Source organism: Cebidichthys violaceus, unplaced genomic scaffold, assembly GCF_023349555.1.
Source record: "Cebidichthys violaceus isolate CVI_PGR_0920_01 unplaced genomic scaffold, fCebVio1.0.p SCAF_30, whole genome shotgun sequence".
NCBI lineage: Eukaryota > Metazoa > Chordata > Actinopteri > Perciformes > Stichaeidae > Cebidichthys > Cebidichthys violaceus.
In genome coordinates this window covers 1,592,764-1,607,555 of record NW_027176484.1, presented here as the reverse complement: position 1 = coordinate 1,607,555, position 14,792 = coordinate 1,592,764, and the positions used below count along the sequence as shown (strand labels likewise).

The following is a 14,792-nucleotide window of genomic DNA, read 5'->3' as shown; positions in this document are numbered from 1 at the left end:
AAAGAGACAAGATGACTACAAGGAGACACACAATGACTACAAAGAGACAAGATGACTACAAGGAGACACACAATGACCACAAAGAGACAAGATGACTACAAGGAGACACACAATGACCACAAAGAGACAAGATGACTACAAGGAGACACACAATGACTACAAAGAGACACAATGACTACTAACAGCACAGCCACGTCTCTTTCAGTCTAGTTGCCTTGCTTCAGTGCCCATCATCTCACAGTCAGACAGGAGGTCTGTGGTCTTTGGCCAACTGACTGGCCTTCATCATCATCATCATCATTATCTTTATTATAACAGCAGGCCGTGGATGTTGGAGAAAGGGGGCGTGTGTTTCTAATATTAGAAATCAAACCATGTTGAAGTCCCAACACTTCGTCTGTTTAGACGCGCACAGATTAACAAAAAACACACCTTTGCCGCCCCCCCCCCCTCTGCATCACACCCTCTGTCGCCATGGTAACGTGGAGACAGCAGGTCAGCATGTCACCAGGGACCAGCTCGCGGCTCTTCTTCTGCCTCTCTCCGATTGGCTCTCTGCCTCCGCCAGTCTCATTCTGTAAATCTAGGCCGTTTGATAACCGATGCTGCCCCGGCCTGCACCGCCCGGGACCCGGATGATGGAAGCCAGGTCAATAAGTGATGCAGGTGGAATGAAAACACAGTGTGTGTGTGTGTGTGTGTGTGTGTGTGTGTGTGTGTGTGTGTGTGTGTGTGTGTGTGTGTGTGTGTCTGTGCTGCATTGAAGGTGGAGGTTGTTCAGCGGGAGGTGGAGGCTCCCAACGCGAGCACTAAGGCTGACATCGTCACACCTGCTGTTTTAACGTGAGACAGTAAAATCTAAAAGAAAGACGGTGAAGAGAGGAAAACATTTTTAAAAGACTGCGTCACGCGACAGCTCTGCTGCTTTCTTCCGCTCACGTGGAAGACCGCCGACAGATGAATAAAGCACGCACGAGCTGACACATTTTCCACAACCCAATAAATGTGCAGGACGCTGTTTTCTGCACACACACACACACACACACACATAAGCCTGTCAACACAGCAAGTGCTTATTAAAAATTGAAATAGAAACATATTTTAGACAGGTCCGACGAGGGACAGGCAGCCCATGTTTGGTTTCAGCACCTCGGACAGCTCCTGATGGACACCAACTGTTTTTAGTTTGTGGAGCCTTAAAAGTCTTTAACAAGTAAAATACATGTCGGTAAATACGACTAATACAACTATTAATAATAGTTTGGCTCATCAGTATCCACAGGATGTATTTGTAAACGGTGTACACTAATGCTATACAGTTTATATACTCAACAGACAGAATACAATAGAATATAACAAAATTAATTTACTTTAGGTACAGTACCATTTTGATGTACTTTGAGTATTTTCCATTTACTGCTTCATTATACTTTTATATACTTTTATAATTATTGTACTTTTTACTCCACTACATGTATTTGATAACTCTAGTTACTTCGCAGATTCAGATTATTATTATGAAAATAAAATTAACTATTAAATTATGATACGTTATTTTAAGTTAAGCAGTTTATAAAGTAATTAGTTCCACCTTTACCAGCTGAAACATTGCATTAATAAACACATTAAAGCATTAACAATTAGAATCCAATAATATAACATGTATTATTCTGAAATAGGCCATTCTGCATAATGAGCACTTTTACTTTTGGTACTTAAAGTATATTTTGATGGTAATATTTTTGTATTTACTTAACACTGAGTTATTTCTACACTGTAGTATTGCTACTTTTCTTTAAGTACTTTTTATACCTCAATCAAACTAAACTTAGGCCAAAGAAAAGTCAAATAGATTTCATATGTTTTGGTTGTTTAACTACAATCTAAAGTGTGTTTTGATGTTTTGTAGCTCCTCTACTTCCTTCAGCATTGCATTGTGGGAGAACAGTCTTCTTCAACAGCACATAACAAACAAGCGTTTTTATTTATTCTGCGCTCTGACTGTGTTGACTTTACTTGATCTAAACAACACAACTACACACTCAAAGCCGGCGTATAGAATCAATGTGTAGCATCGAGTTGTGGCACAGTTACGGTACGTGACCCGGTTCCAGTCTACATACTAGAACCACACTATATGCAGTACTACACAGCGTAGTACTGCATATAGTGTGTTAACTCCAGCGTGGCCTGATTAAACCGCTTAAAATCAATGCATTGATAATAATAAACCAATAGACTATTATTATTATTCTCAAATCTGAATATTCAGGACTTAAAATTTTGAATTAATTAAATTAATCACACTGAATTTGGGGATTTTGGGGTAGTGGTCAGTAATCCGGCCTTGCACACTACAAGAGTGACAAAATGAATTAAACTCAAACGATATATGCGTCCTAAAGATATTTCATTTTTCTCCCACAATGCAGTGCAAAAAAAAGAAAAAAAAAGAACGTGAGGTTCTGCTCAAAGCTGAACAATTAAAAAACAAAAGTCGTGGTGAAACAGCTCCAGGAACAGAAGAAAAACAAATCTTTGTAAAAGAACATTTTGCTTTCTTGAGAGGTTGAAATATACTCACTGCATTAACAGCATCCTATATAATAACAGTACATTTAAACTATGTATTATTCATATACATTAAACCGGGTCACAGTGAGTAAGCATGGGAGAATCATTTCAGCACCACGGACAGCTCCAGCTCCACACTACATACACAACACTGATTTCTATTATGAAATCACTTCACTCTTATAAACTAACATGAACTGATGACGTCATGTCAACAAAAACAAATAAATTACAATGTTTTTCCAAAGATAGCGTGTGTTTTCTGCTCCACGCCACAGATGATTTACTTGTAAGTGAATCTTTTTCTTCTTCTAAACCACTCGGAGTTGTAAGCTCCTTGTCTGCAACTTCGTGTGAATTTGTCGAAACAAACAGCGCTCTGATGATCGTGACACTGTGGTGTCGGTCAATCCCCGACTTTAGCGGCGCGACGGAGGAAACGCCCACATTTATGTCGTTTCCTCGAGTTCATCGCCTCACTCAAAGCTGTAATTATCCGGTGCGTTCTCTTTCCCTCCAACGGAACAGAACAGCTGTAAACATCCGTAATGTCACTGACGTTTAACCACATGTGTGGCTTAATTACAAATCAGCAGGAGAGGCACAGTGGCATACCTACCATTGAGAAACTGTAGTAGTCATGCTTTCACAATAAAGCTCCTGATAAATATTGTACACTAGTCAGACACAGTTAGAGACTCGCTGGGGAACAAAAGTGGAACATTTAGCAGCTAAAAGAGACATTTAGATATTTTCATTCCCGAGTTGGTGGAGACCAAAAACAGAGTTAGAAGAGAGATAGTGTTGGACTCACATTCATCTGGTGGACACAAACACGAACCCAAGTTAAGTCTGTTCTGTGTCCGATGGATGTGTGAATGAGCTAACTAGTTCAGCATGAGTTTTAAAGTGATAACACCGAAATGTTGTGTTTACAGCTGCTGCCCCCGAGAGGCCAAAGTAACATGACAACCAGATCTAAAAGAGCTGATTGGGTTTAATGCAGTCTTTCTTAAATTATGTCATTATCCTTTGGATTTTGGCTTTTTTTTTTTTTTTTGCACAAGAGTTATTTTTGATTCTCGATGAAACCTGCGAGGCTCCACAGGAAATGAAGTACATTCAACATGCTGAAGTCTCAGAGACGGACAGTCAGTTTGGGCTGTGAGCAGAAAAAATATCTGGAAAAATTGGCATGAAAAAGATTGAAAATTAAAATCAATATACTGTACGACAGGAGGCTCCATCACAGGACGTTCAGATTGGAGTTGCATTTCATACTAACCAAATATTGTCTTTTGTCTTTTACCTAAACAAAAACTAATTTGTATCGTTGATAATACAATTTCAACCATCTAGTTTTACAAATTATGACTTTACTTCCTGTCTAAAATGTTTATATTGTGATCATTTTAAACTTTATGATGACATTTGTCCTTTCTTTTGATTGACTGTAGAATCAGTTTGAGCTGAAACAATTAATCAATTGACACTTCGCTAAGTCCCGCCCCTGGAACGCAGACTGGCCAATCATAGCGTAGCATCTTCCAGCTCTGACCAGGGTCCAACAACTATAATATATTTATACAAATACATATTTACATAATGAATATATAAATATCTAATATAGAATGAGTCCTTCATGCTTACATAGTGATCAGGTCCTGTTCACGGACTCCGCCATGTTTCTACAGAGACCCAGAACGGACAAACCAAACACTGGCTCCAGTGAGAGACTTTTACTTTTTTATGTCACCTGAAGGCCACCGTAGTTCTCTGACACGCTTGTGAAACTACGATAACGAGAGACCGTCTGCCTTCCGTTGCTCCTAAAGTAGTGTTAATATGGTGAGGACGGCCTACACACCCGTCCCTTTAATTAAATAAACTACTGAACACATCACACACAGTTATCCTCTCTTCTTCTTATAGTATGTTGGTTTGTCTCTATAATCTTCCAACGTTAGATTCACTGGTTACTAGTTCTTGGTCAGTTTTTAGAAAGTGCATATGTACTTTTCTGCAGTCTAGGAAACGCCAAGTATCTGGTGTTATTCTGGGTTCATGTGGTTCTTTTCCACAGTTTTAATGTTGAGCCAAGATGCCTCCGTTTGGCACCGAATTATTTTCAAAGATCTTATTCCTGGTGTAGAGTAAAAATAATCCACAAAGGAAGAATCCCGCTGACTTGGTGATCGCCTGCCTTTTCCTCTAGCTTTATAATGGAATTTAACTTAATACATTTTAATTTTAACATTCAAAAAGAAAGGGATGTTTTGCAGGTATTTAGTCACAAACAAAAGTATTGGACAAAGTGATGGCGTTAGATGAAAAGTCAGTACCAAAGTTAATACAATTCATCCTGAAGGGAACATGAATGTCTGAACCACATTTCACGACAATCCATCCTACAGTTGATGAGATATTTCACTCAAAATTACAAATGTCAACCTCATGATTGTGATATTGGGGAAAAGTTAGTAGGAATCATCGCCTGGGGAACATGAATGTCAGTGCAAAATGTCATGGCAATCAATTCAATAGTTCTCAAGGTAAAGTACAAAAAAGTTCACTAAATGATGACAATTTGTCTGGGAATTTGTCTGCACGAGACTTGTGCCGATCCATCAGGTGAATGTTGAGATATTTTACAAGGACTCCCAACCACCAAACCCATTAGGGTTCATCTCCTGGGAACCATGCATGTCTGTGTAAAGTTTCATGGCTATCCATCAGGTAGTCGTTGAGATATTTCACTTAAAACTACAAATGTTAACCTCATGGTGGCGCAAGAGAAAAAGTGAGGGGGATTCATCCTCTGGGGAAAATGAATGTCCGTACAAATGTCATTGCAATCCATTCAACAGTTGTCAAAGAAATGTAGGAAACTCAGAACGTCACTAAATTACGACACATAATCTTGAAAACATAAATGTCTGTATGGGTCAAGTGCCGATCCATTAGGTGGATTTTGGGATATTTTAAGTAAAAACTCTGACCTGCTGTTGTTGCTGAATAAAAGGTCAGCAAACCACCAAACTAAGTAGGATTCATCTTTTGGGAACCATGAAAGTCTGCACAAAGTGTAATGGCGATCCATTCAGTAGTTGTTGAGATATTTCACTTAAAATTGTCAACCTCATGGTGGTGCTCTAGAGGAAAAGACAATAGGATTCATCCACTGGGGAACATGAATATTGGTCAAATGTCACCGCAATCCAATCAACAGTTATAGAAAAGTAGCAAAGTCAGACGATCACTAAATTACGATTCATCCTCTGGGAAACACGAATGTCTGTAGTAAGTAAAAACTCTGACCTGCTGGTCAGGGAACCACCAAAACTCACAAGGATTCATATTCTGGGAACAATGAATGTCTGTGCAAAGTTTAAAAAACAGGGACATAAATCTGACCCTCAATGTCTCCGTTTGTCTCTCAGGAACCTACCAGGGCCAGTGGCTGGGCGGGATGCGTCATGGCTATGGCGTGCGGCAGAGTGTGCCGTACGGCATGGCGGCCGTCATCCTCTTCCCCCTGCGAACATCCATAAACTCCCTCCGCTCCGAGCACAGCCACGGCCCTCCGGCTGTGCTGGAGGACGGCACCGCCATCACGCCCACGGACGGGGTGGTGGCCGGTCTGGCCGGGAGCCCCGTGGGCCGGGGTGGGTTCGCTCTGACGGCGCCCAGTGAAGCCGAGCGCCAGAGGAAGAGGAAAGGCCGCTTCCGGCAGTCCATCCTGAGCGGCCTGAAGCTGCGGCGCTCCGAGTCCAAAAGCTCGCTGGCCAGTCAGCTCAGCAAGCAGAGCTCCTTCTGCAGCGAGGCGGGCATGAGCACCGTCAGCTCTGCTGCATCCGACATCCACTCCAACGCCAGTGAGAGCGAACAGGGCGCCCCCGTGGACGCCACCGTCACTGAAATGTACGCTGGCGAGTGGCGGAGCGACCAGAGGGCCGGCTGGGGCGTCAGCCGGCGCTCGGACGGCCTGCACTATGAAGGGGAGTGGGTGGGGAACAAGAGGCACGGGTACGGGTGCACCACCTTCCCTGACGGCACCAAGGAGGAAGGGAAGTACAAGCAGAACGCGTTGGTGAGCGGGAAACGCAAGAACCTGATCCCGCTGAGGGCCAGTAAGATCAGAGAGAAGGTGGACCGGGCTGTGGAGGCTGCGGAGAAGGCTTCAGACATCTCCAAGCAGAAAGCGGAGATCGCCATGTCGAGGTAACACACTTTTCAATTCTATTTTATTTATGCAGCACAATATCACAAACCAATGTCTCGGGTTTACTCCTTTAATGTACATGAATGCATCATATTCTATAAGATCATCATATGTTTGTAGCGTCTCTGTCCTGTGGGAACCACGTACCGTTTCAGCTTTGTGATGATGCATTTTATAGCTGATCCAAGATGCTTTTCAAAGAGTTTATTCAGCTGAAGAAGTCGGAGGATTTTCTCATTAACACATCTGGATACGTGGTTTTCACTGGACAGAAAGGGGATGAAAAAAGACTAAACGGATACATCTGGTGGAGTAAAAAATGATGTACCGCTGAGATGTAGTAGAGTAAAAATATGAAGTTACATAAAATGAAAATACTCAAGTAAAGTACAAGCAAGCGTTTCCACCTGTTCAGGATGAGCCATGCTCGAGGGAAGGCGGAGGCCGCTGAAGGAGTCGCCCAGAAGGCCACGGAGGAGTGTCGACTGGCCCGCATCGCTGCCAAGGAGCTCTCTCCCTCCTTCCACATCTACGGGAACGGTGAGCGGACGACACTGGAAATCCCCGCTGTTACACTTTATTACAATCCACGCGTGAATACGGGTGGACGTGTGACCTCCTGTAAGCATCCGGAGCAGTGAGCTGCATCAAAACGCAACCTGGGGTTCAGTGCGTCTTGCTCAAGGACACTTTGACGTGTGGACAGAAGGAGCCGGGGGATCGAACCTTGTGGTTAAAGAGAACAACCCGCTCTCCGCACTAATGGCTGCTACGTTATTCTTGTGTCAGCAAACAGATTAATTTGTATCATTTGTGTATTTATTTATCTGATTTATTTATTAATTAATCCAATTGTATTTCCACTACAGGTGCCTGATAACCAACACTAGTGCTGGTATAATTAAAGTCAAATTGCTGGATACAAAGAATATATGGATTTGCTGTTAATATACTGGTGATGTAATCTCACCGCAGACCTGCAACGCTTGGTCGATTTATCAACTTATCAATACTCTAGTCAAGTTAAAACAAGTCCCTCCCCAAAAGTTATTTCTTTACATTATTACAATACTGTTTGTAAAGAAATATGATTTCTTTTCTCTTTTATTCTGTTTTTTTTTTTTGCCAAACTTCTGCCCACTTTTATATATTTATTAATGATTTTAATCACCACTGCAGGTGTCTGACAACCAACACTAGTGCTGGTCTGTCTAGAGTTTAAATTGCTGGATACTGAGATACTTATTTGCTGATAATACGCCGGCGATGTAATCTCACCGCAGAGCTGCAACGATTGATCAACAAATAATCAAGTTCCTGTACAAAGGTTTCTACTGTTTGTGTAGAAACATGATATGACAGCATTGCTTTTTCTTGGTTCCTTTATTCCATGTTTTTTTGTTTAGTTTTTTTGCCCATTTCTGCCCACTTTTATGTTGCTTCGTTTCCCCCCCCAGAGACCTGGGTTGTTACAATTAGTCATAAATCGTGACTGAATACAAAACAAAAAAAAAAGAGGAAATAACGGAATCACACTCATTATCTCCATTTAAAATCTACGTTCACGTGTATAAGTACTTGGATTTATTAAAAGAAAATATGTCAAATGTGTGGATTTACAGTAGGCTCAGTGTTTACACCCAACAATGTGATCTCATAATAAACTACAGGAGGATTTAAAGCCTTTGAGAATTCAAACAGAATCAAGTGCATTCACTTAGTTAATCCTCTCTAAGCCAACAGTGACAGCAACAGACCCAGTTAGTGTGCAGCTTTGCTCTCCTTTTGTTACCCTGCATGCTGATAATACACACACACACACACACACACACACACACACACACACACACACACACTGGGTGATTCGGGGATGGAATGGTGCCAAATCACTTCACTGTGTGTTCTTCTCCGGCTGTTTTCGTAGGGCTCGAGTGTCAGAGGCCCAAGCACCAGGACGCCAAGGACAAAGACCATGACGTGATCTCCACGGGAACAGACAGTCCGGAGCTGTGCACGCCGGACACCACGCCGCCCGTGATAACGCCCGATCTCAGCCCCGTGCTGAGCGTGCCCACCTCGCCCCCCCGCAGCCCGAACAAGCACGCCCATCGCCCCAGAAACGCCTGCTTCATGCGCCAGAGCGCCGTGGACGATCAGGGCGCCGCCGAGATCCAGGTGCTGGTGGAGGGGCGGGGCGTGGATCTGCCGAGGGGCGGGGCTAACAATTGGACCGACGACATGTATCCGGAGCGCGGGGGCAGCAGCCGCTCCACCACGCCCTCCCTCCTGGAGGAGCAGGAGGGGCAAATTAACGGCCACGAGCAGGCACCTTTGTCCAACCACAAACCCCGGGAGAAATCCTCGTCCAATCACAAGTCCCGGGAGCACGCCTCCTCCTACAGAGCGTGGGAGCACTCCCTCTCCAACCAAAAGCCCTCCAAGCAAGCCTCTTCCAATCACAAGTCGAGGGAGTACTCGTCCTCCAATCACAAAACATGGGATCATTCTTCCACCAATCACAAGGCCTGCGAGCATGCCTCTTCCAACTACAAGCCGCAGGTGCACATTTTATCCAATCACAAGGCCTTGGAACATAACATGTCCAATCACAAGACTTCTGAGCATGCTTCTTCCAATCACAAGCCCCAAGATTATATCTCCTCTAATCACAATGCAAAGGACCACGTCTCTTCTAGCTACAACCCCCGAGAGCATGTCTACTCCAACCACCATCCGAAGCAGCACAACCCCTCCAACCACAAGCTTAACGAGCATGCTGTAATCGACCAAAGGCTGGACGGCCTCACCGGGGGCTGGACTGCTGAAAGCACCCTTAGGTGGAGCCCCGCCCACTCGCGCCTCACGGAGCAGGACGAGGAGAGGATGAACGACTACACGGTGGACATGAGGCTTCAGTGTCCGGACTCGCAGACGTCTCGGGGGCTGGGCCCGGAGTCCCCGGCCCCCATAAACAACCGGCTGCGAGCCCGGGCCCTCCGGCCCGTCAGAGAGGGATCCATGGACTCTGTACAGATGCTGGACAACCTGAATGTGGGGGCGGAGCTAGAGGAGTGGCCGCTGCACAGGGACCTCACCCTCTCCCCGCCCCTCAAGTCTCAGCCCATCACTCTGGAGCAGGAAGGAGAGCTTCTCACCCTCAAATCAAACTCAGTGAGTCAACGTGTTGGATCGGAGCAGATCCACGTTTTACATAATCCAGAGTTAACAGTTGAATTAGCGATTTTTTTTTTTTTTGGAAATGTGCTTTTTTTTTGCTTTCACGCCGAGAGTTGGATGCTTCCACAACTTATCGTCTTTACATTTCTGCCAAACAAGTGAGATACAATCAGCGATCATTAGAGGCATTAGCAGGCCAGGCTAGCAGTTTCCCCCTGCTTCCAGTCTTTATGCTAAGCTAAGCTAATTGCCTGCTAGCTCTCATACTTCGACGTCTCATCCAACTTTCATCAAGGAAACAAATAATCGTATTTCCAAAATGTGGAACGATTCCTTTAAGATAACTACATTATAGTACACTGATGAGTAATGTGAGTACTGCAAGAGGTGATGCTTATACTTCATAACAAATCAAAATGTTCATACCACAAGCTGAAAGCACCAAACAATATCAGTCAAACTAATTCCATCCCTCCTTATTCCTTCTGGCTGTTTTGGAAACACAACAGCTGTTGCTTAAAATAGGTTGTACAAAGTAGTGTTTATGTAGTTTAACGGAAAAATCCTGAACTCAAGTTTTTTAAAGCTTAAAGCCAGGATTAACAAATTTCGCTTTTGTTTTGTTCTCAACTGCAACGACGAAAAGTATTGAATCTGTTTCGTAGTTTTGACTCTGACTGGCCTCTTCAAAGGCTCCTGCTAAGGCTCATGGGTACTGTAGTATTTAGAGCCGTTAACCACACCAAACTGAAGACACATCATTTAAAATTGGTGGCTGTAACATAAAGCCATAGTGTATTAAAGGTAACCAGGAGACTGTGTGGAGTCAAACTGATGATACCATTAAAATAAAAGTTGTAAAAGGGGATCCAGAGAGAGGAAAGATGCTCCTGCGGTCTGAAATTGTGTGTCTGCGGGCGTCACATTTTGCTTGGCAGCTTCAGTGGTGAGAGAAGTACTCAGATCTTTACTTAAAGGTACCACATTGTAAGCAAGTTAGATTTTCTAGGTCTAGGTGCTACATGAATGCGGTGACGCACACACACACACACACACACACACAGCCCGGAGTCACAAACTGTGCCTTTGAACGAGCCGGTCGGGACGTTACGTACGGTTTGTGATGTGACAACTACGCAGCCGCCGGCGAACCGGTGCGGAAACGCCGACCAATCGGAGCAGACTGGGAGACGGGTTTAAAGAGACAGGCGCTAAAACGGAGCGTTTCAGACAAAGGGTGAATTCAGGTGTATTCAGACAGACAGCGTAAGAAAAATAAAGGGTTGTTTGAACATTGAAGCATGTAAACATGTTTTAGTAGACACCTAAAATACAAGTGTGACCCTGGAAATGAGCATGACATGTCCCCTTTAATGTAGTAATATAGTGTAAAAAAATACTGTGTTACAAGTAAAAGTGCTACACTTTACTGATTACTTAAACACGTGAGCAGCATTTTAATTACAGCCAGGGGAGGTGGAGCAGATCTGAAGTACTTTATCTACTGCCGGATAGTTTAATCTACAGCACAGTATCATGTTTGATAGAATAATCACGTTTTTGTTTGTAAGATCTTAATCAGTAAAGTAGTAACTCGAGCGGTAAGATTAAAGTAGTGCAGTAAAAAGTGCAACATTCTCCTCCGAGATGAAGTGAAATAGAAGTATAACGTAGCATAACATTAAAATACTCAAGTAAAATACCTAAACATTTGTACTTAAGTGCAGTACTAAGGTTCACATTTCCAAAATAACGTGGTCTGTTCGTCTGGTGGATATTTGTGGACAAAGAAAGGATTTAATTAATCTATGAATTAAGGATTTATTACCACCAATACTTGATCACTTTCGTTCTAATGTGGTTTTAAATCGTGGAGTCTGTTTTCTCGTCTGTTTTTCTTTCCTTTGTCTCCATCGAGAGAGTTCGTCCCTTAACTGAACTTCTTCTTCTCTCCTCTCTTGTCTTTCAGGGCTCCAGCTCTATCCTGGTGGTTATGGTCATTTTACTCAATATTGGAGTAGCCATTCTTTTCATTCACTTCTTTATTTAAGCTTATACAGGTATGATCTACTAAGACTTATTGATAACTACAGTATATTATATTATTACTTACTGAGACGGACGTTCTGCCTATTCGACTGGAGCCCACAGGCCGAGTGACGGACACAGCAGAGAGCCTTTCTACTGTTGCTACCGGTCTTTTCACCTCTGTTGAAGCCCGCTTCAGTTCCTGTGAAAGCGACGTTCCTTTTTCCGATGCTATGCTACTTCAGGCTTTGCGACCATAGAAAAGAAAGTAAGAAAAAAAGAAGAAGAAGAAGAAGAAGAAGAAGAAGAGTGCAGCTTTAAAACTAGCGTGCATGGGTGTCCATCAGCTGTACTGTTAAATGGACTGAAGATGGTCACAGGCAGTTTAGCCCATTTTTCCATCATTCTAGACAAGAAAATATAGCAACCTCTTGTTTCCTGGTTATCATGAGAAACATGCTAACCAAGAGCTCGGCACACACTCCATCCCACAGACAATAACCCCCCCATTCTGCCTTTTAACCCTTTCCCCTGTTGACCCCCCCCCCCCCCCCATCCACCAGTCAGTCTCTAACCCCTATTCGCACTATGCGCTACATACAGAACTATGCTGCAAGAGTAGATCCATTTTAAAGGGCTCCGTCATTATTCTTTTCTTTATTCCACTACGAGCTGCACACACAACCATTGCATGAGGCTGTGTGGGGTTTCTATCCCTTTAACATCACTGTTCCGTCCTCATTTCTGTGCGCACGCCAATCCACGGTTTTCACTTCCTGTCGCACACAGGATGCGTATGTGCCGGCAGAGATTTGGAAGAAAAAATTCAAATTCAAAAAATTCAAAAAAATAAATAAAAATCAGCCGCCACGCCCACTTCACGTCCAATCAGAAATCACAGAATCTGAGCGAATCAGATTCAACAGCGACCAACACCACCCATACGTCGAGGAAACCCCGAGGAACTTCCTGAGTTTATCGTTAAGTGAAACACATTCGCACGCAAAATTATTTTCAAAAAAAACAACAAAAAAACAACATACACATTTAACTGCTGACATACTGAGGAGGGTTCAGCCTTGCCCCTTTGTACAGCCTTGAGACTGTTATGTTATAACCACTAATTCTACTATATATGTGTATGTGTCATTATTATTCAAGTTTGTTACTTTTTTGCAGTTTGCAAGACAGAGAGAATGCTGAGTGCCTCGTATTTATTCATTTTCCGTCTCAAATTTATTTTTTAAAAACTCCCCCGACCCGAGATAATAACACACCCAGGCTAAGAGGAGACGAGTAACTTTCAACATTAAGAAAGGTGACCCCCCCCCCCCCCCCCCCCCCCCCAACCCCACCCCCACACTCCTGTTCCTGCCCAACACACACAAACCTCCCTTTCACCCTGAAATGGCATGCACTGTTTTGTCTCTCTCCCAGTCCCCCTTTTGGACCAGTCAAAAAGGGGGAAAAAATGGAGTTTCTACGGTGTCATTTCCAGACACTTCTTTTTGGGCCGGATGAGATTTTTTTCAGCATGTTTGTTCAGCCTGCTCAATCTGGTGTCAGTTTGTGAGTTTCTTCTCCCTCCCGTCTCTTTTAAATCCAGCAACACAAGGCTACGATGAGACGTGGAGAGTGGTGTAAAATAAACGCTAGCTTTTAAAAACTCTCAGTGGATTACCGAAACGTCCCCGAGTCTATGAATGATATAAAAAGAAACTCTCTGCTACTGTATGTTTTATACTTCGCACCCAGTGGCATCATCATGTTGTGACATCATTGCATGCCCGAGCATGCTCTTTCTTACTCTTTGGTTTATGAGGTTGTTTCGAAGTTAATGTGGAGAAAATAATGAAATGTTTGAAATGAATGTGTTTGGTGTGGTTTATTGCTGCCGTCTGGTCATTTCAATCCAAGGATTCAGTTTCATGAAGGTGGTAAAAAAAAGAAAGAAACATTACAGATGAACTGAACAAAAATGTTATACTGCTTCTCGATAGATTTTACAATACAATGTGACAATATCACAATATATGTCACTATCATAACATAACATTAAATACACTGTGAGAGAGGATTTTATCCATAATGCAACAAACTACATTTCTGAAAGCAATAAGCAGAATTTTTCAGTGAATTTTCAATAACTGTACTAGGTTACTGCAGCTGATAATATTACTATTGTTTGATGGAAAACAGACTGACACACATCTTAATTAATGATTTAATTTCATTTAGATTAATTTAATTTAAAGGTGCTATAAACAAGATTGGGAGTATTTCAATTGCCTCTCAACATGGCGACGGCTGAGCCGGCAGCTTGCAGTTAACAGTGCTAACAGCGCTAACAGTCCTAACAGCGCTAGCAGCGCTAACAGCTCTAGCAGTCCTAGCAGCGTTAACAGCTCTAACAGCTCTAGCAGTGCTAACAGCGCTAACAGCGCTAACAGTGCTAACAGCTCTAGCAGTGCTAACAGCGCTAACAGCGCTAACAGTGTGGACTGAGCTAACAGCGTTTATGTCAAAGGGAACCGTCTGTTGGGACGGTGGTTGTCAGCAGTGCAGAGCAGCGGCTGTTAGCTAACCAGTGGGGCAATAAAAGTATGCGTGGCCGGCCCGACTGTGTCAACAAAGCACAAAGAAGCTCTGATAACAACACAGAGAGAGAGAGACAGAGAATCACCCAGGTAGACTTTACTCCACTATATCTTTACACAGCAAGTAGTTGTTTGCTGCTGTATTAACGTCAAATTGATTATGTATTATTGACACTTAAACAGGACGGAAGAAA

General features: G+C 43.2%; 1 protein-coding gene across 1 annotated transcript in view; it reads left to right on the top strand.

The window, feature by feature from the left end:
• The window catches only part of jph3a (junctophilin 3a), a 16,524-nt gene extending 2,563 nt beyond the window's left edge, over positions 1-13,961 (top strand). The window contains exons 2-5 of the mRNA XM_068724405.1: positions 6,015-6,795; positions 7,212-7,336; positions 8,721-9,967; positions 11,943-13,961. Coding sequence (XP_068580506.1) covers positions 6,015-6,795; positions 7,212-7,336; positions 8,721-9,967; positions 11,943-12,023 — 2,234 coding nt within the window. The 3' untranslated portion in view covers positions 12,024-13,961. The remainder of the gene's footprint in view (positions 1-6,014; positions 6,796-7,211; positions 7,337-8,720; positions 9,968-11,942) is intronic.
• Positions 13,962-14,792: the final 831 nt, after the last annotated feature.